This window comes from Apteryx rowi, unplaced genomic scaffold (assembly GCF_003343035.1).
Source record: "Apteryx rowi isolate R43461 unplaced genomic scaffold, aptRow1 scaffold_20, whole genome shotgun sequence".
Lineage (NCBI taxonomy): Eukaryota > Metazoa > Chordata > Aves > Apterygiformes > Apterygidae > Apteryx > Apteryx rowi.
The window spans coordinates 2,380,009-2,407,587 of NW_020448308.1; the positions used below are offsets into that span (position 1 = coordinate 2,380,009).

Below are 27,579 nucleotides of genomic sequence, written 5' to 3' on the forward strand. Positions count from 1 at the left end.
TGTCTCTTGGATCCATATGCAGGTGCTGCTGAGCTGTACCAAGCACATTTCTGACACTCTGTATAAATATATCTGAGCAGCAGTGTTACAAGAATGCTTTATTCCTGGTGGGAGACCCTGGAGTCCCTACTCAGACCTGGTGCAGGCAGGCACAACTCCATTAACGTCAGTTAAGCAGAGCGTGCCTGCATCCATTAGGTGCTATCCACACATTTAACATGTTGAAGCCTGTTACCTCCGTCACTTGGCTGATGCTCTCTCTGATCAGTTCCTCCCACTCCTCCTCCGTCACGGAGAGCTTCAGCTCACGAAGCGGCAAAACCTTCTGGAGAAGCAAACATGCCTGGGCCTGGAAGAGAAAGGGGAGAGGAGATGTGAAACCCTGCGTTTTCTCGAGAAGGTGCCTCCAATGCACGTGCACCACCGGGACAAACAGCCGAGCGCAATATCTGGAGAATGCCACGTTGCAGATGTCACGTATCCTCCCCAACATGCATGCAACTGTGTTAGGAAACACTCTCTAGACCCTGGTAGGCTCACTCCTCACTGGAGGTTTTGGTTGAAAGCACGCATTTAAAAGGGCCAAGGGGGAGGAAAGGGATCGTCCTCCTTCTAGATTTAGGTGTTAGTATCTGAAATGTGTTTTAGCAGTTGGTTTGAGTGCAACACCTTCAGTCTCCAAAGTCTTCAGGCAGCCCTTTGTGTGACTCCACCCTTTACTGCGCCCCCACGAATGCAGTAGGCACAAATAAACAAAAATAAAGGCTGGCAGGGTAGCAAATGCTTCATTTCAAAGGAAACCTAGATGGAAACTGCTGCTCAGAGCAGCACTCAGCCTTGCCCTGGAGTCAAACTCCTTCACTAAATCTATACCTTAGCACAGCAATGAGAAGAGTAGCCACTGGAAAACCAGCAGTAATCTGCAATCTTCTCACATATCCTTTTCTATCCCAGATTTCCTATTTTAAGGCTTTCTTAGGTACAAGAAAAAAGCAACATGCACAAAAGCAAGCGATAGAAACGCATGAGAAAACTCTAATAAGGATTAGTGCAAACAGTTTAGCAGATTTAAAGGGGACATTTTCTTAACAGCATGGAGTCAGCAAGCAAATTCTACCCACATACAAAGACAAATTGCTGCTGCCAGCTGCCATCACACAGGCCTAAATTGAATACAGGTACAAATACCAAAAATCATTGGGAATTATATCAAGAATTAATCTCGCCCAAAGAAAGCAAGGGCTGCCCCCCTCTAACCACACACTGCAACTGAACCTACGCTAGAGACAACAACCGAGCAGTTTGTCAAACTCTTTACTGAAGATACCACTGAGATCAAAAGCCTAAGAGGCCTCAAGGAAAAAAATCAGCACGACAATACCCAACCTGGGCTCCACATACCCCCGGGGTCCAAGGGAAGCAACCTAGAAAACCTATATTAGGAGGCTTAAAACTACTTATTGAAGAATTTAAAGAGGAGGCAAGTGAAGAAATCCCTGGATTTCCCAAGAGCAGTAAGAGTATCCAAAGTTACAGGCAATCAGGTACAACACATCAAAAGCTCAAGAAGGGCCATGTTCCCCATCCAACACACACTCTTGACTACTGTGACTGAGGGTCAGGAATTTCTCAAAGCCCAGGTATCCCACAGGCACCAAATGCAGCCTTTTCGTAATGAAGCATCTGCTGCTGGCCATTGCTGGAGGGACAGGACATTGCACATGAGTCCTCCACCATAGTGGAGTTATAATGGTGTAATATCACGGACCTGTGTAAACTTGCTTCCAGTCTACACCAGTATAGCCCAGGAAGAGAATTATGCATACAGAACAAGCCTTCATTCACAAACAGTAATTCTGCTCATTGCTTGAAAACGGGTAAAAAAACCAACAATATGTCAAAAGATGTATGCTGATTTAATGAGAGAGAGAGCCCTAATGCCACGTTCCAGGCAGGCAAGCTTACCTACTTCTCCTAATTATGGGGAGGTCGTGTCTTGCAGAAGAAATTATGGTGTGGCTGCATGCGTGTACCAAATGTAGTGGAGAGTCACCCCAGCGCAACTACAAAGAGAGCGTGACCCTCGGAGCAAGTGAAAGGCCAGAATTCATCCGGAAAGGCTCAGGCAGGGTCATAAACCTCCAGGCACCATCTCTTCTTTGGCAATTACAAAAGACATTCACACTGCGTATGGGTGCAAAGCGAAGAGAAGGGTCCTTTTAAGCAACCCTGAAGGTATCTCAGGACACCAGATTTACTCAAGATGCTCACAGAGGGCTGGAGGCAACAGCAACAAGGGCCTGTCCAGGAATCACACCAGGCAGCAGTGGGTGGGAGCACTGCAGGTCAGCGAGAAAAGCGGAGATGAAAAGAACTCAAAGCCATTCAAAGGAACAAGGGGCTGAGACTCACCTGAGACTCAAATGCTGGACTGGCAGAAGAGACCCTAAAAAGGACTTAGGCCTCAGTAAGCATCAAGCATGAAAATTACTTAAAAGAAAGAAAGAAAAAAAAAATCCTTCCGTGTGTAATAAATCAGGAAGTCAAAATCCCCAGTCTCCGAGAATCCTGGCTGTCACTATCACTTTTTAGTAATTTTGTCACACTCATATGGCTTTCGTGCTTCCAGCTCATATTAGACTCAAGCAAAGAGAAGATAGTTTTGTTTCATGTAATTAAAACGTTGCTATTGATGTAATCAAAGCACTCCTGGGTTTCCTGATTGTTTTTTTACTCGATGATAATTTAGTATCAAGCGTGAATCCCTCTTCTCATTTGCAAGAATAAAAATAAAATAAAATTTGTTTGTTCGTTGGAATCAAATTTACCTTAAGAACAGCCCAGCCAGCGAGTAAACGTGACACTAATAATTACAATTACAATTTAGTGCCCAGTACTCATGGTGCGTTGTAGTGGAAGGTTATCATATTTATCACACACTAGGTGACTCTTCTGCTACTGGTGCTAACAATTAACACGTAGCTCTCATACAGTCTATTTTTCCAGAGCAAACTGTATAGTTAACTCCTTTTGAAAAAGGAGAAAATTAAACCACAGGGAGAAGAACTGAAATGAGTCAGCCAGAAAAATCAGGGGCAGAAACTAAATCAAAACTAAAACCCTGCTCTTCAGTCCCAGTCCAACGATATAACCACAAGAAACAACACTTCCCGCTTCTCCCACAGATGCCATCCCGGCCCAACAAGTTCAAACCAAAATAGGAGAGGCAACGTTCTTCTTTAGAGAGGGGCACAACGGTCACGCCTTGCTCACAGCACTTGCCGGCATGCGAGAAAGGATCCTGGATGTCATCAGTAGCTTGCTTAACAAGTAAAAATACTCGGAGAAAACCATCTAGCAACAAGGACCACAAAGCTGCCGCGTGAGCTTGGGAATTAGCGGTCCTCAGCAACGGACCTGCAGCCACAAGCTCATGCCCCCTCCTGAGCAACGTCGCGCCACCGGCTGGAAGGGCATGAGCTCCCCGCAGAGCGGCGGTCCCTGGCAGGTTTCACAAGGAAGATTTTAGATACTCGGAGAGGAATCGCTTTCATGACCTCCAGGAGCTTCTCCAGGCAACATATTCTTTATCACCTAATATAACAGGAGCCAGGAATGTGAGCCCTGTGCAAGAAAATAAGACGAGACCCTAAGTGACTCAAATCTCTACAAACCATTTCCTTTAGGTCACAGAGAAATAGCGCTCTCTCTGCAGTTCATTCTCCTCATTTTATCTTCTCAAATAAATGGACATAACGCAGCTGAAAGTGGACACACTGGAGGTGTGAACACCTATGTGTTTGGAAGCGAGGGTTCATTTCCCACCCAGCACCTGCTTTGGAGGGTCAGCCAGAGCTCCCCGAGATGACGAGCCATCTCGCTTGCCCATCTTGACACGTCACAGCAGCCTGATTTTTGGGAGCCCCGACACTCAGCATTTCCTAAAAATGAGGCCGTTTAGAGGATTTCTCAAGCTGCCTTTCTCCCAGAATGAGGCTCTTTCCATTGCTAGTCACTTCTGAAAACACAGGCTACCGTCATTTGGTGGTGCTCCTGTGACGGTTTTCTATTCTGTGAAACAGGTTTCGGTACTTGCGTGCTGCAAGAAAATGCATGATGCGTTCGCAAAATGTTTTCATTTACACACACTTAAAACCAAACAAACTAAGCAGTATTTTCATAAGCTCACACTCCAAGATGCAAGCCCTCCTCTTGCTGAGCAGCAGTAAAAAGAAACATTCCCAATGTACCTGTCACATGCCCGTCTCCTGTCTACTTTCTTACAGGATCCTCAGAAGCAGCCAGGAGCCGTCCACGTGCTAACTAGAGGAGGCACCGACCTTGCACAAACCGGCAATTCCCACCTCCTGACCAAGACCTGTGAAGAGCGAGACCACACGCAGCACCTTAGGAGGAGACAGGCCATCCCAGCTAGTACAGAGCTTTTGCATCAAAATACTATTAACCCCCAAAATTTCTCACAGACCATCATCTACCCTTAACATGTTCATGGTGTGCCTTTCATACATGATACATGGAGCAGCTGCACGTGTTTTGCCATCACCTCGCAGACCGGCAGCGATTTGAAGTTTGGAAAAGTGCTCCCAGAAGATCCAGCACAAACCTGGAGCCCAACAACGCCCCAGCTCTGCCCCGCTGCCTCCCTCCCCTCCTCAGCACCACTAATTTTTTGGAACATCCTACGAGCAGTTGGCACTTTGGGAAGCTGCCAGAACAACACTGTTCCCAGTGATACCATAGAGGATTCCCTGCATTTGCTGAGCGCCAAATTGAGCTTGCCGAGTTCCCGACAGCCCTCTGAGAGGCAAGTGTCCTCCACGCTTTACACACCGTCAGAAATAGCAGAAGACCCAAGAGTTCCCAACTACCAAACCCTGGTCGGGTTCAGAAAAGACAGACCCCCATATGCACAACCTCTGAAATGAAAATGTTTGAAAACAGCTACAAGCAGTGAGAAGCACTTGACAGCTTTGCTCTTTAAGGGCAGGGGGGAACGCTGCAGCCCATCTTGTGCCCAAAGAGCCACCCCGTTCCCTAAGCAAAGCCTTTTCTCCTTAATTTCTGCTAAAAAAAAGGATTATAAACCAGTACAACAATAAATAAAAGCAAAGTCTACTCAAACAAGGATAGCAGTTACACACATTTACTCCCACACAGATCTATCAACCATATGACTAAACGAGGCAGAAACGCTCATTATCAGTCTGCGTGGGAGATGAGAAACACGAAGCAGCCGTAGGGCCGACCCCGTGTTTTCCCCGCCAGCTTTGTTTATTTTTTCTTATCTCCAATGATTACACAAAATGCCACTCAGTATAAATGGTCAAGATTTCTTTCCAAATTAGTAACCGGGCTCCCTGCAGTAACAGAGATGTGCGGGTAATTCCCAGATGTGCTCCCCTAGCGTATCTGGAAGCTCGGAAGAGGAGCAATCCGGCGGGGTGCCTGGGTTATCCAACGTGCCTTTACCCTTCTCAGCAAAGGACAAGATGTACAGCCCGGCTACTTGGAAAGGCAAGCAACGGATTAACCCCTACCACTTCAGCCACTGCTTTTTTATTGAAAGCAAACATCTACCACAGGTGTAGCCATGGAGGTCAGAACGGCAGCTCTCCGAGGCCCCGTGCAGGAGAACCGGCTGCCCGCAAACAGGCCAAGGTGTCCTTCGATTGCTGCAGCCGCAAAGGAGAAAAGCCAAAAACAAACAACCCTTTGCAATGATGCAGAGATTATGTTTGCAATGTTCAAGAGATGAAGGCATGACCCAAATTCAGGGCTGTTTTTCAAAGAAAAGCACACTGCTAATAGGAAGACACTTCTTTCTGCTGCAAAGAGAAATGCTTTGTTTTTGGTCCCAAGTGTTTTGCAAGGCTAGCTGGAAGAGGCTTTGCAAGCAAGTGAAAAAAGAAGATACCCCACAAACACGCTCTCATCGGAGACACCAAAATCAGCAGTCACCCAGGGTCACCATCACAGGAGCAAGAAACCGAAGACGTGGCCACATCACAGCACTGCAGACACAAAGTCTGAATTTTCACGCAGCCGTTTTGCCCGATAATCTCAAAGCAGCTTGAGGGCTACACCCAGTTAACCTCCCCAGCCCCTCAGGGTGTATCCGTCTTACGCAGGAGGGGCAATACCTTTAACTGGCTTGCCCGAAGCACATGCAGTGCAGGAATAATCTTGTTAGGTCTGGACTAGGACAGTATTTGAGCTATGTCAGACCTCACACGTCAGAACAGCACTAGTGAAGAGTTTAAAAACTTACCAAAGACACCAAGCTGGATTTTGCCCACCTTATTCCTGTCTTTTTTGCACTGCGGACACAGTTTTCTCAACACAAAGCATGGACTGAAGAAGCATCAGCGGCTTTAGTGCTGATCATTTTGCTGCTCTTGGAAGTCCAGGAGGCAAAAACGTACGGGTGCTATCACACCACAAAGACCAGTGGTATTTCAGAGCAGAGATGTCTCCGTCCTGGTGCACAAGCTACGGCAGCAAGGCTACAGCACAACCTGACTCGCTGGCGCCTCTGATCTGGCAAACGTACACGCCGTAACAGCAGCCCTCAGTACACAATTGCCAGCATGAAGGTTACTCTGCAACCACAGGGACATGCCAAAAACTAATGGCACTTCTAAAAATTCTCACCCGCCAAGTCCATTTCAACACATGGGTTTTCAAAATGCACCTCTTATTAAATCGCATCTCTCGTCTTCTGCTTTAAAATACCCCTCTCTAGCACTTGTCATTGCAGAACCCAACAGAGGGGAAAAGAAGGGCAGTAATAATCAAGGATACTAAAGTTTTCACTTTTGAAAGTTTGGAGACCTTTTCTCATTCCACCCTTCCTCAAGGACAGGCAAGCAAACAAGAGCCTACACCATTCTCATAACATCACACAGCAAATCAGTGAAAGAGTCGAATTCGAGTCTCAGTTATGCTGGTGCAAACCCAAAATAACGCTCGTGTACTGTGCTCTTCCTCCGAACCCACCTCCAAAACCTACCAGCTCACAGAAGCAGCAGCGCTTTCACGCTCGGCTCTTCGCTGAAACTCCTGGTCTAAACACAACGTGGTGCGGCCAGCCCCTCCAGGTCTCGCAGCCTCAGCATGCCTCCGTGGATCACGGGCTGCGCTCGTGACAAACGTCACCCGGAAAGCTGGGGTAAAGGAGCACGTGCCAAGAACGTGGGAAATGCTAAACACGCTTTCTTTTGATTTTAAGAAACAGCCACATTTCCCAGCTAGCTGCAATTGGTTACATGTTAAAACAAAACAAAGAACAAGCTCCAGCTAACAAGCATCTGGATTATAGAGAATAACCTGCCATTTATTCCCACCGCGCAGGACAACCGGAGCCCCAGGGCAAAAGTCCCTCCCAATTACTGTCAAAGCATCTGTAAAAAGAAAACCAAGGGCCCACAAAGCCATGAAGCAAGTGCCAAACCGTCCCCATTTCTGCTCCCACAGCTCCGCTGCTCTGGTTTTACACTGGCACTGGGTGCGGGATGGAGAGCGGCTCCTGCAGAGCAGCCTGGACTTTCAGGACCTGCTCCTCATTTCTCCACCCCTTTTGCTGCGGACATTGTACCGCTTCTGTGCCTATAAGCTGCAGGTTTGTCTGCTGAGCGTTTGGCAGGCAGAGTCCAAGTGAGGAACAACCTCGGAGCTCGGGAGCTTAGTGAAAAGGGCAAATCATGAGAGTGAAAGGAAAACAGGCCGACGACAGGGGCGCGCTCTGTGCCGTAGAGCGAATTCACAGCACGCAATGCAGAAGCGACAGCAATTCAGTATATGTTCTGCATACATGCAACTTTCCTAACGTACCTTGACACATTATAACCAGAATTATAAAAGATGGAGATAACCCACTGAGCTCTCCAACTCTGCGGGCAAGACGGCCAACTTTGCTAGAACTGCTGGGACAGTATTTAACGGAGCGCTTAAACTCGTGATGAACTTTAAAGCCCGAGTTTCACACAGCCCGCTGACCTCGACGGGAGCAGACTGCAAATTCTCCAGGGAGCCGAAAGGAGAGGAGGGAAAAAAAGGACCCTTTCCTAAATTAAGTACATGCCAAAAACGATCCTTCAAAATCCCTCGGTAGTATCATCACTGAAATAGCATCAAGTGGCAACTATTCACTTAAAACACAAAAAAATCTTATTTGAAGGCTTTAGGAGTAAAAAGTGAAACCCACAGGCAACTAGGAAACATTTGCCAGACCGGCTCCCCCCAGGGCACCAGCTGCGGCTGCAGCAGTCCCCGCACGGCGCACGCAGACGTGCTTCACCCGTGCTTCCATTCAAGGGGACGGGAGGGTAACACAAAGTCCTGACTGTGGCTTAACATGACTATTTTTGAGAACAAACATTAATTTTTAACTTCCTTAGCACTGCTGAAGCAAAACGCACCCAGGCAATGGAGTGGGGTCTCTCGCCTCCGGACTTCGCGGGCCGGGAAGGAGCAAGTCTCTGCCCTAGAGCCTCCAGCTGCTGCAGCACCCATCGAAATCTGCCCCCATCAAAGCACAGCCGGAGCGGCCCGCGTCCCACAACGGCCGCCCAGGAGCGCTCAGCACGGCCTCGCCAAAAACCCGCCCAACTGGAGAGTCGCACACCCGAGAGCTGAATTCTCCTGGCCAAGAAGCCATCAGAACAAACGGTATTTTACAGCTTAAATTAAGTTCCTGCGACAAGCGGATGAGAAAAATTTTGCATGGCTGGTTAATTACGATATGTAAAGCATTTAAGTGAAACCTAAATCACATTTTACAACCCTCGATGAGTAAGGCAATCTTGCTCAGTGTACTCCCACCAAACCTCCTAGCTCATCAAGCTCTTGCAATTTTCAGGGTTTTTGAATAAGTCATTCTGTTCTGCAGCCCAGTTTCATTCAAAGTAGATTGTACCTGTCCCTTCTTCCGAGTAATAATGCAGATTTCCACAGATATGGCAGGATGCTTTCCATACGGGATCCTTTAAATAACTCACAACAGCTTGCCACTTTTTATTACCACTTTTAAAATAATTCTGACACACAAGACACATTTTGCTCCTATACTAGATGCAGGTTATCTGTTTAGGCCTTCCTTGAGTGCAAAAAATTATCACAGAGTTTGGTTTCGATTTCATTCTTTTTAAGTCAATTATTTTATGTCTAAACCTCTGATAGCCACCATGCCTCTCTCTAGCTAGTCTCCAGAAAAGCTGAACAGCAGTTTGCAAACACAAGGGTTTGTGTGTCCTTATAAGCAGCTGGAACGTACAGCCCCAGCGATTCCCAGTGCCGGCCAACTTTCCAGTCACAGCAACACTGGACTCAAGGAGAAACAGAAAATGGAAAAGCAATCACCTGCCAGTCACCTGCTCGGTGCAGTGTTAAGTCCCTAGAGGTAGCCGGGCAGCTGGACGTCTCACCCGCATGAGAGAGGCTCAGCACCAATGTCTCAGAGATGCTGGAAATCTCTGGCTAAAACGCCTGCAAGTAGGAGAAAACCACGCGCACAACACTGGTGCTTCCAGTTCTCAGATCCTGATCCCTGCTTTGGTAGCTCTGCTTCTGGGTTTGAAATTTCGCTAACCTACTTGCTGGAAAAGAGCAAAAGCTCCTGGGAAGACAGCAACCGAAGCAAAAGTGACTGGAAAGAAATGCAAAGAGATCTTCATCTTTCTACCCTTCCTGCTGACTCTTCCTCCCACCCTCCCTTTCTAATCGTTATCATCTTTCATACACTTCCTCACCCATGGCTCAGATGTCCTGCTTTACGCAGCAGCAAAGAGAAGTGCAGAAGTCTACACGCTGCACTCCTGCTCCCACGGCTCTGCATAGCAGCTGTCACGTCGATCAGATGGGCTGCTAATCTCATTCTGCTGCTACGGCGCGCTTGTCTACGATACAGAAAGTTTTGTCACATTAGCTATACTGGCACCTCCTCCTCCGCCACAACATGAAAATAGCTATTCCAAGGCAGAAGCGCTTAAACCACCATTGCTCAATCTGGCTGAAAAAGAAGGAGTGAGCTATGCTCGGTATGAACCGCCTTTACGTAATACAACTGCATCTACGCTACAGTTATGTCACCCTTAGCCCTGCTGGTAAAAACCATCATTGCCTTCACCGTAAAGTCACACCAGGATGATTTTTTTTTAAATGTACCTGAACCAGCAGAAAATCTAGGAGTAGCAGTCAAGAGACTGGAGCAGCTTGCCTGCAGACCTGGGTAGACACACTGCCTTCGCTTACATAAAAGTTTCTTTATGCCCTAAAACATCATTAACTATGGGTTATCCAGGGACTCTGCAATCACTGGAAAGTGTCCTCTCCACCGCTGCTGAGGAATGGATTTTTCCATGCTCGGTTCCTCTGCAAACAGTGCTCTGGGGGACGCTCTTGTCAGAAGAGCCCCATCTTCTGCCTGTCTAACCAGGGGAGCCCAACGGCGAGAGCCTGCTCAGGACGAGGGTCGCAGCAGGACGCGTGTGCTCTGCCCTCCGGTACGGCTACCGCCCGCAGCACCGCTCTGCTGGCCGCTGGGATAGAAAAGAAACGAAGCTCCCTCCTACAGTCACCACGATCTAGCAGAAGCCAGTGACAGAAATAAGATGTTATTAGACTTTAAAGGCAGCAGAGATGAGTCAGTACACACAGGGAGAAGATTTGACACTGCAATTTTTCAGGGGGTATCTGCGCATTAAATACTGGCCTTCACTGGCAGCTTTTCTGCCCGAGATGAAGGGTCTGCAGGACGCTCAGGCATCCAAAACAAAGAACATACAGTACGACACACGGGACTCCTGGGCCAGGCCTGGCTGATGGCATTAGAAACGAGCTTTGAACATCTCATCACGCACAACATAAAGATACAGCTAGTGAGCATGCAGGACTGGGGAAGACATTATTTACTGATGCTCTTCTTCCACGAGGGGCCAACGGCAGACCCTCAGGATGCGGCAATCCGTACAGAACAATCTGGATATCGGCCTGCTGCTTTGGTGAACGCAAAGATTCATTTCTCCCCAGGGTAACCACTTACCGTATCAGAAGGGCCAATCGGTCTTAATGCCTCCCTCAAAAAAGTCAATAGCTTATTATCCCAAATTCTTGAAAAATAAAAAGATGCCATAATCGTTAAGCAGCTTGCACAAGAAAACAAGATAAATCGGTAGCAGAACACAGATTAGTGCCCATGAGCAGGGATGTTTTCTTGCTCTCTTTGTAATGCCCTGAGGAACAGGACTGAAATATTAATGGGGAATATTGGTATCACAGGGTGTACTGAGATGAGAGGGGGAAAAAAAAAAAAAAAAGCAATAGATCCTATGCAATGCATCCAAGCCTCTCCCTTCCCACGTTTATGTATTAAAAATATATATTTATATATATATATATGTATATATTATATAAAATATATATATTTATATAGTAAAAAAAAAAAAAAAAGACAGGAAATATGTTTATTTCCCTCCACACTCCCAAATGCACTGCTCTCCAAAGTTAAAACAAAGTCACAATAAAGAAAAATGTCTAAGACAATCTGGTTTCTTAATACAGGCCTGTTGATTTTGGAGCATTTCCACTTTGCTTTAACAAGCTCTTCTGTCTGAACAACGGAGCTAGAAATGTCCTTCTGTTCAGAAACGAAAGCAAAGATTCTCACAGAACATCCAGGAGCCAAGGCTCAAAGAAATCATGCCAAATATCACGAAACCTCTTACGAAATCATTATCTGGGGCACTATCCCTTCTCTTGATCCTGGCTTTCCTCTGGAAAAAAAATGCAACCCATAAACTTTTACTTGGTCAATGTTGATTTTATGTCAGCTTTGATTTTACTCCCATATGCACATGATCAAAACCCAAGAAACTCCTGCGGCACCTCAAGTTCATTGCACATATTTGTAAGACCAAAACCAAAAGATGCCCCCTCCAGTTCCCCCACTAGGGGTGCTTCTCCCAGCACTTTCCAAGCCAGATGTCCCCTCTGCACCACAAAGCCAATTCTCCCCAAATAAGGAGAGACATGCAATAGGATTTTCTTAGGCTATTTAGAAGGCAGCTACTGCATAATACAGTCTATTTAAAGAGACTTTGCTAAGGTCAAATTCAATAATTTAAGAGATTTAAGAGCAGTATGTATTCAAAAAAAGCCCATGTTGCCTATGCACCGTCTGCCTTTTAGCTGCAGTCCCCAATTTCCTAGACCACAGTCTTGCTGTCACAAGGACAAAAGTTTTCATCTTTTAAGAACATTTATCAGCAGATAACGAGAAATTAGAATTCCATTCACTCAAACGTCAACTATTGAAGTTTACCTTTCAAGCCATATTAAAAAAAAAAAAAAGTACTCCTCGCACGCCAGTAAATTGTTAGCTTGGAACATTGCAATAAACAGCGCTGCTAAGCAAAATAAAAAAGTCAGAAATTGTACTAGGTTGAACTTTGTAGCCTCATCGATTCGGACGCTCGCCAGCGCATCCCTTCATTTTGCAGAACATGCCGAGAGAAGCCGCGTGACGCGACAGGCCGCACATTGCCCTGGGGCACGAGGGCCACAGGTTTGAGTCCCTGCACTGCCAGGGCTGGCTCACAAATCCTGCACAGAAATCTCAACTCCTTTTTGTGCTTTAACTCTTGCAGGGTGGCATCTTAACAGTGGCCAGGAGAAGCCAGAGATAGAAGCAGCCAGACCCTACCCCCTAAAAAACAACAGAAAAGGCCCTGCCACCTCCTACTGGAGCTCATCGGACCAGCTCTGTCACTGACCACTACCAAGGCCAGCATTTCATTTTACACTGCAGAAGCCCTAATCTTTCTCAGCTGCCAACAAATCAACCTTCCAACATGCTTGCTAGTATTTCCAAAGTTGCAATAGCCCCATGTAACCATAGCAGCAAACATTACCCAAAACTTCAACAAAACAGGATTCAGTCCTGGTGTTTTTAAAGTATTTTGCAGCATGCAGCTTGAGCCCATATGACTGCGATAGTCACCACTTCATCACAACCACAGGCTTTTTTCCCCCCCTCCTGTTTTTTGTTAAGCTATTATTAAACACATGGCCATGACCTTGCCTCCAAGCAAACTTTGCCCGTTTGTTCCACACCAATATCTACTCATCACGTTGACCAAAGGGTGCTGTTGGACAGGCTGGGCAGAAAGCACCTAGGCGGCTCGCTGTCAAATGCACTTCTTTTTAAAAACTATCAACTCCACACGTGTCAGGTGGCAATTCGGTAAGCTAGGAAGTTCCTCAGTCTTGGGAAATCACTCCAATATGGACTATATCTAACTCAGCAAACCCATCCAAGATGCAAGGCTGTTAATGCTACTGTTCAATCCCAACCTTGGATGGCTTTTGCCAGGCAGCTGTCTACAGTACCAAGTAAAATGTAGGTGACCTTAATTTTCTAAATGCCTTCTCAGCTAAGACTAGAAGTATGTTTCCTCCATCACTTAGGATTTGCTACATGGTCAGCAACACAAACAGCTGAACAGAATAAACGTTTTTGATATCCAAGGAAGCAGAATAAAGAGGCAAGTAGGACCTTTCTCTTGCTCTTTGTGCTGCACCCAGCACAGTGGAATAGGGAATAAAGACGGGGACTATTAACAGGGCACTTTCTCTTTGCCAGTCACTTAATGGCTGGTGCAGTTATGGATTTCTATGTGGGCAACGCAGGTGTCTATTTGCTAGACATTTCTTGCAAAACCCTTCCACAGGGGCCATTCAAAGGCACCAAGCCATACAACAAACACCCCCATCTGAGGGAAAAACAGTGCAGCTAACAGCACTCACGATGCTCCAAAGAGATCGCTGCAGACGCAACGACACGAGTCCCTTGTCCATCTGAAAGGCAACACACGGGCATATAAAAGTTCGCAATGCAAATATAAGTCAAAACTCCTGTCAGGGGATTTCAAGCACTCTGCTTAACCGCAGTCAGGGGGAGCTGAAAAATTTAAACAGCTCTTTTTAAATTTTCAACCATCTCACACAAGCGAGAGGAAAAGGAGAAACAACTTATAAAGCAATTCATCCCAGACAGTGACATTTCACTATGGCATCAGACACCTTTCCAAAGGACATCAGAGACTATTTATAGATGCTGTCAACATCCTCCAAAGGAAAACAGTTTCTTGAGCTCTCCCAATGCAACAGAGGCTCTCAGAAGTGAAAAGCTGGGCTGCAATAATCCACATCCACAACCACCCTAAAGGTCTAGGAATTAAAAGCTTGGTCCTAAAATGTAGAGCACTCTGGCCCTGACCCAGCAAAGCACTTAAGCATTCAACTATTTCCCCTTTGACTTCAGAGGGACCATTTACATGCCTAGAGTTAGTCCACGTCACAGGGCTTTGCTGGCTCATGATCAGACGGCTCAGAAGTTTGCAGGAGTCGGCCCCCTAGTTCAGCTTTACCTTACAAAATGCAGGATCTCCTTGCCCACCTCATTAAACAGAACAAAAACAGGAATATGAAAGCAGGATGCTAGCCAGGGCAAAAGCGTGTCAGTTCAACGTACGCCTACCAGCTGCAAATGACTTCTCCTGCAAGGAGAGGGGTCTTTAGAGAAAGGATGCACGCGGGGCAGAGGGAGGCAAAGAGGAAGAAGCCTGCAGGCAACAGCCATGATGACGCTGTATTGCATAAAGGAGCCACCGCTGCCTCTGCACTTCACTCTTTGAAGATCTGCTCACCTCAACGGGACCTTGGGACGAGCCCAATGCCACCTCTGCAAAGGACACAGCAGCACATCCCACCTCTGCAGAGGGGTGGAGGACGCTTTGAAGGAGGGCTACCTTTCAGTCCCCAAGCCTTCTGCTCAGCTAACATCAGCAGCCTGCTCCTCATTTCAGAAGTGGAGTCGAGCTGGTGCTGGTACTCATCTGGGGAGGTTTATTTTGCTTCAGTATTAGTTACAGCTTATGCAAAATCTTCCGCACCAAGTCTTTCCTATACCACCCGCTGGAAGCTATCTGTGGGAATGCAGGCAAGGCACGGCGCACTAATGTAGCGATGCATCCATTTATCACAGCGCGAGGAGGAGCACTCCCACCCGCACGCACGCAGGGCTCCTGGTTTCTGATGCTGTGCAGTGCTTTTACGGCTCTTGCCGTATTAAAGTTTAATTACTTTTTAACTTAGATATTTACATAGAACATAAACCGTTCAGACAGATAACTGTCAACCAGCCAAGACCACTTTGGCAGGACTTCGGGATCATATTTTACTCTCCTGATGACGGCAGCTCCGGCACGGAATTACTTCAGTTCTGTAAAATTGTTTCTATATATGTTTGATCCCTTTGGGGAGACTGCCAAAATACCAAGATTAATTAGTAACTTACCTAAAATACACTCTCTGTCAGATAGATCTTATAGGGCTCCTTGTCACTGACTGTTTTATAAAAACATATTCTGAAACATAAATGAATCTATACAACAAAAGATGACACTTCAAACTCTGTTTCAGTGCTCATTCTCATCTGCACACTAAGTAAAATGATTTTTATTAGTTTCGTGACAGCTCTGTGCTTACATCAGCCTTGCAGAGTTCTAGGCAAACCATGAAAAAGAAACTCTCTTGATGGACAAATACAGCATCATTATGCTCCCAGCTGCTGCAACATCCTCAATCAATATAGCTTTAAAAGTAAATAACACACGGATGCGTTCAGACTGATTCGTGACCACAGTGCAAAAGTAATTAAAAAGGCTCTCAGTAATAGTGTCGAAATGCATGTACCCCAGTGCCTTTCCCAAAGGAACAGAGCAAGGGATAGGTATCAACTCATTTGCCTAAACCCTGTGAAAAAGTTACAGATCGGAAGTGGTCTTGGTGCCTGCCAGTACAACGGAGATGGGGACATCATCTCACTCTGGTAGTAGCAGATGGTTCATTTCCAAACTGGCTGTGACCATAAATAAAATTTTCATCGGCCATCAAACCCAAAAGAGGCAGAGCCTGTGTTGAGCCACTTACCCTTAAGAGGCTCTTGCACAACAGCTGATACACAGAGCCATTACCGCTTAATTAAACTTAACAATGGGAGAACTAGCCCTTAAAGGGTTTCCCTATGGAGGTTACCACTTAAACACCAGTAAGGTATGCTCAGCTGTTTGAGCTGCAAACAAAATGCTCTTTTATTTCAGCTTGCTTCGGGAGCAGCAGGAAGTATGTCCTCGCACAGTGCTTGGTGCTGTATTTTAACAGACCCCAATGCACAGAACACGCTGCTGGTGCATCAACTAACCAGATGATTTCTAGCACAGACCATCAAGGCGGCTCCACAGGGATGCTGTCCAGCAGCCTAAAACAACTCCACAAAGAGTCACAATGATGAAGTTTTGCTGCTGGAACAGGATGACCGCCCAGTGGTCAGAGCACTGGCTTAAGACTCAGAAGATCAGAATTCAATTCTGAGCTCAACCACTTATCTTCCCTGTAGGAGAGAAGGACCAGACCTTCCTACCGCAGTAAATGCTCTGTTGGGAGCAGTGTCTTACCAGGTGCACGCGCACTGCTTTCCACAGCAGTGTCCTGCTGGTCAGCAAGCAGTATTTTTCAGGGAAAAGCATGCTTGTTCCAGGCCAGGCTTCCAGAGAGGTTTTTGCTTCAGCCCATTTACAGTTCACAGCTGGCACTTGGAGCTTGCGCTTGCTGCAGAAGCCTGCATCAGCAAAAAACCTGGGCACCGCAGTGCAACCAGCCACGCGTTCTCCTTCTTCACCTCATCCTCAGACTGACAAAGTTAATCATTAGGGAAAAAGCATTAGTTCACTGACTCATCCAGCCCTCTGGCAGCACCCACACGTACGAGAATGTGTACGGTGCATGGAGAGGCAGGGGGGGAGCTGCAATAAGAGCCTCACCATAACTGATGATGCATCACCAAAGGGTTTGTGCTGTTACAACTTCAGAGGGACAGCCCAAGACCGCACGCAGTTCCTGAACTAGATGTTACTGCAGTTACGCTCAACATCCTGATGCTGCTAAAAATAAACCAGGAAGACATTCCTCACCTAAGGCTCAGGAGGGTTCTGGTATGTAGCTGAGTCATGCAACAATCATTAAATTAAACACTTCTTGTTCCTCGGTTTACACTCCATCAGCACAAGCCAAAAAAACAACCCATTTGTGTGTTGTGAAAAAGCAACACTGCACCCACTGAAACGAGGCACAAGGAAGCAATCCGAAGCCAGGGTCTCCTGGAAAACAATTACAGTAGTAAGACCAAATTGCATTAAAGAAAGGAGGAAGTGAGAACAAGCTCATACACATTTATTTCCAACAGAATTGCAGAGAATGTGGTTAGTGCTTGTAGAAGACATCGGATTGACAGCAATATCCTTAGTCAACAAAGCAGCACACCAGCCTCCCCCACCTGTTAGCACCGCACACATTCTGCTTGGCTAATTGCAAGGCTTTGCACTGCCAACAGGATCATCCGTGCCAGAAGCTTACTGCAATTTATTAGAGCTAGGTCAATGCAGAGGTTTAACACAAGCTCTGGTTTTGATGACATGTCATTTCCCCATGCTAGTCTTATCACCAAAGAATATATTCCCAGCTGTCGTTTGTACTTAATCTGTTTGGAGCACGTGTGTATGTGGGTATGCACGCACGTAAGGGATTCTCAGAACAACCGCTACACTCTACTTAGGTGTAAGCTCAGTGTCGACAAGAGAAAGCTATCAAATCTGCCGATACGTACAAGACTGGTGTGTGCACTGGCTCCACGGTCCTGTCACTGAAGACATTTCTCCTCATTGCTGTATCAGGTACAAGATCATAAACAGCGTGATTGATTTTCAGGGCCTCTCTCCTCAGAGCTGCATCCCACAAACTGGATTAGACCCTCCAGAAAGTTTTATTTCTTTACCACCTTGTCTTTTTATTATTTTAACTTGTAGCATTCTTCTCACCTATTAAAGGCTCTCTTGAAAAGCTTTGCAGTAACTACTTACAATCTAGTGATTTCATACAATTACTCTTCAGTTTTTCCTACTGTAGACAACAGGGCAACTCACACAGATCACAGACATGCAGTAGGCCATATTTTGAGAAGGCCGTGCATGACAGCTTTAAGTTGTATGTTGGTTTAACCTACACATATGGGAAAGCAAGGACCAACAAGGGTTTAGGAAAAAGATTCTGACTGTTATGGTTAAAAAAATAAAAAAATGAAAAAATAAAAAAGGAAGACCCAGCAAATCCCACAAGATTTCCTAGTTAAGTAAATGAAAAACATTCAAACGGCTGAAACGGGTAAAACTGAGCAATCAAGGCACCAGATGCCAGGGAGTTACGGTGCACTTCAACCACCAGCAGAAGACAATTCACGGTGTCCTGCAGTCAGGGTGTCTCATGGAAGGAGGGAGGCCCAGCTCAGACGCATGAACTGCCTGATACAAGGTGATTTTGGCAGTCTGCCGTCACACAGATCTCCATCCTGTATCTTTTTGATGTATAGGCTCTGACAGGCACCAAAGCGAATTCGGGCCTGGCTGACATCTCCCCTTCCCAGACCAAGCGCCCCTGCCCTTCCTTCCCCACCCACATGAACACCAATCTGTCCAGCTCCGGAAAAGGGAAACGGTCGTGCTAGTGCCTCCCGCAGGCATCCCTGTGCCAGGAGTAACGTCACCGACACAGACCTTGGCTACAGCTACAAGCTGCAGTTTCAAGTTCAAGCTCAGTTAGACCACTGCAAATTCGACACGCCAGTTTAAAACAGGTTATACAGGCTGAGCTTACTGCTGGAAAAACCTACCAACCCAACCACTATAAGCTGGGTTTAAAACTGCCTGAAGAGCTCTCATCAGCCAAAATGCTCTTTGTTTTATCTCACAAAGTACCTCACTACGGAGGTGAAGACCCTTATTGCTGCTTTAGGCACGTGGGAACAGCGGCGAAGGGGCTAACTTCACGTTAGTCACACTGTTTAAAATGGTATTTTTACAGCTTCCCTTTTTTTTTTTTTTCTCCTGTTAAGCTTTGCATTGAGATGCACCCTCCGATACACCCGCCTTCCAGGCTCTCTAGGAGACCCTTCAATATTCTCTGTATTTTAAAGGAGGGGGACTGAGGCAGACAGGTTGTGGCAATGCCAGCCCTAGTTGCCCAGGTCATCAGCTAGAACCAACAGCCCACATGAGACACGCTCCGCTTTGCAAGATCCTCGCACCCACTTCACAGGAGCCACAGCTTCACGCTACCGAACGCTACCGCTGGACGAAGCAAAGCCCAGCTTTCATCCGGTCGCTGCCGCCCCGCACTGACGGTCCCTGCGCCATGGATGAGACCAGGGAACGATGAGAGTTAAAACTAACGCAGCAAAAGGGTACGCGTACAGGGAAAGGTAAGTTTTCAGCCAAATCCTCACGTCTGTTCGGCCAAACGATTGCACGAATACTCAGGCACTAGACGGGAAGCGGGTCCCCAGGGGCAGGCCAAACGCCGGGGCTGGCGAGGCCGGGCTGCTCCTCTCCGAGGCAAGGCCGGCCGAGCAGCGCCTGCCTTTCCCAGGGGAACAGCCCTCCGCCGCGGCTGCCCGGCAGGCCGAGTTTCGCGGACCCGCAGCAGCTCACAACAGAAGGCGCAGCAACGGCCCTGCACCTACACTTAGGGCTTGCTCCTTCTAGCCAAGAGCCTGGGGCTCCTTGCCCCATGCTGGGCAGCTCGCTGAGCCCACGGGAAAGCGTGCTGCCAACAGCCGCAGCCAGGCTGTCACTCAGTGTCCAAGTCCTCCTTCACACTAGCAGCCCTAGCACGAGCAGAGCTCCTCGAGGTAAGAGCTAGACATGAACACCAGCAGCCACCAGACCTTGCCTTAAAACTCTGGCTCCAGCTCAGCTGAGAGGAGAGACAGAAGAGACCCCTTGCCTCAATGCCGCTCTCACAAACTCCCAGTTATTTGCGGAGAGGGGGAAGGAACCCCTCTCTCCATCCTCCCCACGAACCGCTTTTCCCTTCATTCAAAACTACTTTAAAGAAAACTGACCTGAAGGTGCGTCCGCTTCTCCCTACCTCCTGGGGAAGGGCCTCCCGTGGGCCAGCTGGGAGAGCAGCCCGCAGCCCCACCAGGCCAGAGCCGCGGGGTCCATTAGCAGGCGGCCAACAGGAGACACCTGGCCAGAGCCGCGGGCCTCCAGCTTCCCGTGCAGAGCACAGCGCTCCCCCCACGGCACGGGCCTGGGGGCTCCCTGCCAAAGGGAGCTGCAGAGCCAAGGAGTTAAACTCACAGTGGGATTAGCTGTTCATACAGATACAACAGGCACCGCCAAAACGATCATAATTAATAACAGAAGCATTAGAAGGAGGATTAGGGCTTATGTCTCGGGGATTAAGGTAGTTTAATGATTAGAGGCCAATATTTGGGAGCTGAAAATGGGAGGCTAGCCACTTGCCTCTGAAGCATTAGGCTGGCCATGGTCAGGGTATCAGGAGGCCTTCAGTGTCTTTAGGAATCTGAGTTAGGATAGTCCTTGGCGATAGCTAAGCCCCTCCATGTCCACCTCACTGTCCCAGAGGCTGCCAGGAGCTGCAGAATCTCCAGGGAAGTTATTCCACTGCTTTACCCACAACCTCGCTGTGCCACCTACACCCATCCAGCTTGTCCCTACGCTTGCCTGTCCCTTAGGACACCACCAAGGCACATTTGCACCGAGGATCAGTGGGGAAGTTTAATCCCAAACCTGACAAATTAGGCATTTGGTGGGGAGAAGCCAGAATTCCAGAAAATGAAGCAGCTTGCAAAAATGTAAAGCTGCAACTCCAAAGGCTTTCCACAGCTTACTCCCCACGCTGCCTTTGTTTAAACAGTCGTATATCCATGTTCTCTATCCACTCTCCCACACACAGCGCACTGCACATCTTTCCTCACTCCTCTCACCCACAGATAAACAGACTCTGGAAACGAAGCTTGAGCAGATAGCTGTGGGAGCCCTGAAAGAAGAACAGTGCTATTCCCTGTGGGGAAGCAAAGATATCCACATGAATGAAGCTGTTTGCTGAGGATGCTGTTCTGGTCTCTTGAGGATAGGATCAAGTAGGTGCTTTCTAATTAATTTGTTTGTTATTTGTGTAACACATCCTTGTTTCTGTCCACTGAGATTATTAATAGCTTAATTCTCTTTTTCTTTTCTTTTTTTTTTGTTTAATCAGAGCCATTCAGAGCCATTTTTGTTTAATCAGAGCCGGGTAAAAGAGCCTGAAAGCAGAAATAACTGCAGTTTGCACTAACAATGTAAAGCAGCTTTAAAGTAAACACATACCTAGCCTTCCACATTCCCTCTAATCATCAGAAACAATAAAACAGCTATTTATGAAACAGAAAGGTCAATCTAGATGCACTTCTGTGGGGACAGATGCACATTACAGCTAGGGGGTGGGAAAGTTCAAGACAACGCTACTGGCCTAAAGGGGTTTTGGTTATTGACTACATGGAAGGCACCGCTGCTGCGGCAGATGCTGCAGGGAAAATCCAGACTGGCCTCCTTTGCCGGTCATGCAGCAGTGAGCTGCGCAGTCACCCTGCAACGCTTTATCGATAAGGCTCCATGCACTTTGTGTTAGCCAGGCACATGCAGTCAACCATTAAAAATCAGATCTATAGTACAGGTGGTTTCTAACGAGACCCAGACCCACATGGCCTGGAAAATGGAGGACAGCTGGCAAGGCACAGAACAGACTCATGAAGCTAACCTTGACTTAGCATTAGGGGACTAGAATAACAGCATGGTGCATTAATACAGAGGAACATCTTACTGATAAGAAAGTAATCAAGGCAAAGATGACTGAAGGCAACATCCAACACACAAGCCTCAGTCCCGCAAGCTACAGATTTTTAAATGAGGCGGTTTTTAAAAGAAGTGCTACCAAGGAACGTCTGTGACCATGAACGCATAGGCCACTTCCACAACCTCAGTCACACACCTGAAGCAGCAAGCCAATGTTTGCAAAAGCTCTCCTCCCAGGAAGCTCGCTTCTCAAAAATGGGCAACCCTAAAGGCAGCAATAAGTGTATTAAATATCATCCGAGCTGCTGTGATTAAGTGCCTTCTCCAATTGACTGTTCAATACAGCTTTGTTTGTTTGCGTTCTTTCTTACCTGCTGATGTTGCCTGGCTCCTGCAGTGATAGACTTGACAAGAGTGTCTACTAATGGCTTACACGTGATCTGTAATAAAGAAAGACCCAGTCTGTTAGTGGTTTGCTGACAGGCAAATTTGTTTTTCAAGAAAAACAATTTATATTTTACACAGCTTCTTGACCGAGAAGAAAATGCCACAAGAGAGACAAGTGCCCAGAGACTAACAACAGCTTATTTGAAAAGTAACAGCTTTGCTCGCACCAGCCCTGGGTGAAATCTTGATCACAGTGAAATCAAAATCAACAAGACTCTTGACTTGGAAAAATCAGGCCAAGATTTCACTTCCTGTGTTCTGCCTTGTTCTTAATTTAAGTCTGCATCTGCCTGACACTTTATGTAGGCAGTTCACTTCATGCAGGAGGCGCAGTCCCAGCGGCAAAGGAGAACATGCTGACTTAGACTGGAGAATGTCAGAGCCTGGGGAAAGACCTGATCCCACATGCTATGGGAGGAAAAAGGGGCCAGAAACAACTGCTTCAGGAGGAAAGCTTCACAGGCTATCCTAAACTTGCTGCCTGCAACACATCTTGATCAAAAAATTTCTAGAGAAGGTGTCACTGTCAGCAAGTGCTAAGTCTGATGAACCTCTTATCTGCCCTAAATGAGCAATTTTTATGTTCCTAGGTAAAATTCTTCAAGCTTTAGGGGCACAAGGAATCCAGAAAATGACACAAGAAATGAGAAGGCAAGTGGATTACAAACACCTTGCTTGTGGACCTCCAAGGCCATCTACCAGACGTGGAAGGTGTGGCCCTGACAAGGCATGGGCAGCAGTTTGCTGCACAGTTCACACCTCAGTTTATGTGGATGGCTACACTAACTACACCACCCAAAATGGCTTCTTTTTTGGGTAAGAAACTACTAAAATAGACAGGTCTAGCAAGTGGTTAAAAGCTAGCTTTAAAACAGGCCAATATGTAAAGCATTAGCTTTACTTTATAAAAGGGATGTGCTCAAAGATTTAAAAGACATTTTTGCAAGGAACAGAATCAGAGGCTCTGCAACCTGCAGATCTTAAGCACGCTGCTTCAGTTGGCAACACAGGACCCCTCTCCTCCGTTTCACTAGCCAGTGTTAGTGTTATCCCAGCCTGGTGTCCCAAGAAACTTGGTATGCAAAAGAACTCTTTCTTGGATGAATTCCCTTGCAGTCTGAAAGTATGGATCATCTTCCCCCAGTTACACAAGCCTGCATCTCCTCCCACCCTCCCTTCAGACATCAATTCTAAAAGGTTGATGATGCTTGAGAAAGGGCTTTTGGCAACTGGCTCCATCGCACTCTCTGACCTAAAAACCCCTTAAGTATTGCACCACATTCAGACCCAAGGCCTGTTGCTTAAAAACTGGCTGTCTTCACAGGGGAGGTCAGCTCTAGGCATGGGTCAAGTCCGCAGGAAATTCCTCAAAGATTTTGGACAGTGACACTGTTTGAACATCCAGTTTGCAGATTAGACTCCAATAGACTCTGTGTCCTACAGCCTCATTAGAAGAAAAATGAGTGTGCACATAGAGCAAAGCTGGACAGGAGCTACATCAGCTGTTCAAACAAGCTGGCCCCTGCTGCCTGCATGCAAGCTTTGTTCATCCACATTGTCTTGAATATGGGTAGAAAATTAGGGCTTCTTAAGGCATTCTATAAAGAGCAACATTCTATTCACCTGCACTCTCCATGCACTATCCCCAACCCAAGCCGTAACTGAGATCCTGCTCTTCTGCAGCAGTAACATCAAAACATCCAGCACTAGGAGCCTGAGCAGGTGAAGATCCTCGAAAATCTTAGAGCAGTTTTTAAAAGCCTTACAATAAATTGCAGGTTTCTCCCCCTACTTTCCCCAGGCTTACGACTCCACTTCGGAGCCACCGGAAGACAGTGTACCACACAGGTAGCAACACTTACCGGGAAGCGGCTGAAAAGATCAAGGAACATTGAGGCTGTAAGGGCACTGTTTCGTTTAGACAAGAATTGTGTCAGTGCTTCCTGATATATTACAGTCACCCTGTCCACATCCAGGCTGCCTGTGCTCAAAAGCTGAAGGGAAAAAGCAGAATTAAAAAAAACAAAAACAAAACAAAACACCAGTAAAATACGAGGATGAATCACTAGCAATGAAGCAATTCACTTCTGCCAGGGCACATTGAGATTTTTCCAACAACTAGATATCCTTGGGTAGCTTATATGATGCTGGCCACAGTGCCATGAAGCACTGCCAAAGTGGGGCCCAGTGTTGTCCCATGGCAGCGCCGACAGCAGTATGACCGTGTTAGCGATGTGCAGCACAGCTTTCTAATACGGCTACGTAAACAGCATGCAGGGTGGGAGCTGTATTTCTAGGTTTGTGATGGGCATGTCCAGCACACGTCAGGTTGACATCATGCTCGAAGACCATCCCTACAGCAGCTGCGCTGTGCACATGGTGTTCTCAGCCGTGGTGACGTCTGAATGTGTAGATCTGGAGCTACATATACTTAGCAGCTATATCCATTATTTCTAGGTACCCAGCAGATAAGCCCCAGCTCTGATCAGAGAGCCCAAAATCCCAGAAATGTGTAAAATACTCTAATATCCCCCTCTGGTGGGCAATAAGAAACCAAGACACGCAGTAGCCAACTGAGACCTGCACAGTCCATACACATCTAAACTAATGTCACAGGGATGAACAAGGAACACGCATCACATCCTGACATTCCCTACTGTTATCATATTGCCAGGGAAGCACAGCTTTCTAGGGGAGAAAGAAAAATTAAGGCTCAGGAGACTGAGGCTGGGATTTTCACAACAGTAGATAGGTCTTTTGTGCACGTCTGCCCAAGCAATTTGTCCAAGGCCTTGCAGCAAGTTAAAGCCACGTTAACGTTGTGTCCGTTCACAGGCCAAACTCCCACTGCTACTCCAGCTGGACACAAGCTAGAGTGGAGCAGGGGAGGTGGAGCTTGAAATACATGAGCCAAGTTTCCTAGTGAAGCACGCCTGGGACTTCTTTGAGATGTGTATCTATAGGGAAAAAAACGGAACCCTCCCATGCAGATGTTGCTTACTATATAAAATTTCTTCTGTAGTCACAGGCTTTTCCCTAAATTCAGCCACTGCATCACAGGATCTCTACTAGTCCCACTTTGCTGCTTACCGAAAAGCTCTAGAGTACGCTCGCAAAGGGCTGCTCACTGAAAACACATCACACTTCTGTCCATAGTCCCCTGCTGCAAAGCCTCACCAGCCTCAGCCCAACATCAACACCAGCAGCATCACACCCATCAAACTGTGTCATTCCCCTCAAACTAGCTGCTGGCTGCTTCTTTGGCTGGACAAGATCACAGCCCTGTTCCTCCATATATATCCTTCCCTGGGAAGTTGCGCAAAGATGCTGTGAAGCATCCTCTTGATCTAGCCTCAACATCAAGTGTATTGCTTATATTATCAAAAGCTTCCCCTTTCTTTTTCTTACCAGGGAGGCCCGGCACAAGCAAGAGTTGCTCAAATTAACACTCTTGGTCTCTCACTAAGCCTCAGAAACACTGGCTACCTTTTCAGCCCCAAATAAGATCTCAATGTTTAGAATTTCCAGGTCTTCTCTTGTCATGAGGTAACCTTGTTTATTTTCCTTAATTAATCCAATAGGATTAAAGCACCAATTCCTGCACACAATTTGAGGAGTTCAGAGGCAAGAGTAGGCAGAAAAACCTTGCTCCCTAAGCTTCTAGTGGAGATGACTGGCCTGGGCCACCCAGTTTACAGGATCACAAACTTCAGAGACCTGCGAAATTCAGCAGAGACAGTAGATGAAAGGGAACCAGACAGTAAGACTCCCTGAGCGATAACACATATAGCACAACCGGGTGCAGAGCCTCCCCCCACGCACAGCTACCACTGAAATCAGGACTGTTCCACACTCTCCTCACCCTGAGCTAACTCAGCCCAGACCTCAGAGAGATCAGGAGTTCGCTCTTACTCATCACTGCCCCATGGCTCCCTGCCCCTCAACACTCTTCCAGAAAAACTGAGCGACTGTGTTAATGGAAAAATAACAAACTAGCCAGGTGAGCAGCAAAAATACCCATCACACTTTTTAGGCAATTAACCTAAGATCCACTGTACATCAGCAGCCCCTGGTGGCTGTGTGCAAGCAGGCACTGCAAAAACAGGAGGGACAGGGCCGGAAGGGGATGAGGAATGAGACAACTTAGGGTATGGAGAAGAAAGCCTATGGATGGGTATCTGCAGGCAGCAGGAAGAGTGAGCCTGAATAAGCAATGCCCACTCGGAGAAATGGGGTAATGCAAGCTAACCGGCAAAAACACTGCCGCAAGAGCAGCCTGCCGTCTTACCTGACAGGCCTGCGGGATGTTGCTGCTCTGTTTCTTTGGCAGAGGGGTAGGAGGAGTCGGTGTCTTATCGGACACGTTTCCCTTCAATACTTTGAGCAAGTATAAGGATGCACTAAAAGAGAAATGGAAAAGGGGAGAAAGTAGCAGTTACCACATTGTCACAGTGCCACCACCCAGCCACCTGAGGAGGGAGACCAAGGGAGGCAGGCGGCTTGCTCTGGACTGAGGGAGCTTAAGGAGTCTGAGAGGACCCTCAGGCTAACCCACTCGCTCTTGCCAGATCTAAAGGCAAATATAAGGAGGCAGCAGCATTTCGCTGTCTGTCACCGCAGTCAGAGACAACCCCACGATCGGCCTCATGTCCTGGTTTCCCCAGACTCATGCTGCTCGCTGTCAGTTTTGATTAGCACAGCTTGAGCATTTCTCCATTTGTCCAGGATTTCAGGACTTGCAGAGCCCAGTCAGCAGCGCAGCTCTCCCTGCCTGGGCTGCTGCAGGCCTGGAGAACACGGGCAGGTCAACCAAGAGCGCGTGCTGACAGCCTGCTAATTTTGAGAAATGTCACATTAACGGGGCATGCAGAAGGCAGCTCCACTCAGGACTGGCACCACCAGGAGGCTGTTGGAGACTGTGCAGCGCACACACAGCCAGGCCTGCGCTGCCAGGAACTACCACGGTTCCTGCACAGCCGATACCACCCAGTGGCACTAGGCTGACATGCATATGGTACCCACCACATATAGAGTTTTGTTGAGAAATCCCAGACAGGAGTATCAAAGTCCTCCTGAAACTGCCTGCAAGCCCCAAGAAAGCCTGCTGGTAAATGGTGTTCCCCTTGACACCAGGGAACAGCAGGATTGCTCACATTTCCTAGCAGATACACAGCCTTATCATGGAGACCCCTAATTCACCTGCATTCAGTAGCAAAGGAACAAATACTGGTACGTATGGACAGAAGCTATAATCATTATTGTCCTTGTTATGTTATCGTGGAGACAGGTAAACACAGTATTTACAGAATGATCACTGCAGACGGACCGTAAATTACACTCGTCCCTATCTGAATCACATGCAATT

The 27,579-nt window shown here is 47.2% G+C and overlaps 1 protein-coding gene and 1 long non-coding RNA gene across 2 annotated transcripts in view; one reads left to right on the forward strand and one right to left on the reverse strand.

The window, feature by feature from the left end:
* The window catches only part of MYBBP1A (MYB binding protein 1a), a gene marked incomplete at its 5' end in the record, with an annotated part of 60,069 nt that overhangs the window by 14,826 nt on the left and 17,664 nt on the right, over positions 1–27,579 (reverse strand). The window contains 4 exons of the mRNA XM_026063635.1: positions 236–349; positions 22,139–22,207; positions 24,077–24,208; positions 26,503–26,614. Coding sequence (XP_025919420.1) covers positions 236–349; positions 22,139–22,207; positions 24,077–24,208; positions 26,503–26,614 — 427 coding nt within the window. The remainder of the gene's footprint in view (positions 1–235; positions 350–22,138; positions 22,208–24,076; positions 24,209–26,502; positions 26,615–27,579) is intronic.
* Positions 17,697–21,349, forward strand: LOC112965028. Its single transcript, XR_003253157.1, has 4 exons — positions 17,697–17,807; positions 19,022–19,387; positions 20,927–21,076; positions 21,193–21,349. It is a non-coding gene; the product is annotated as an uncharacterized LOC112965028 (long non-coding RNA).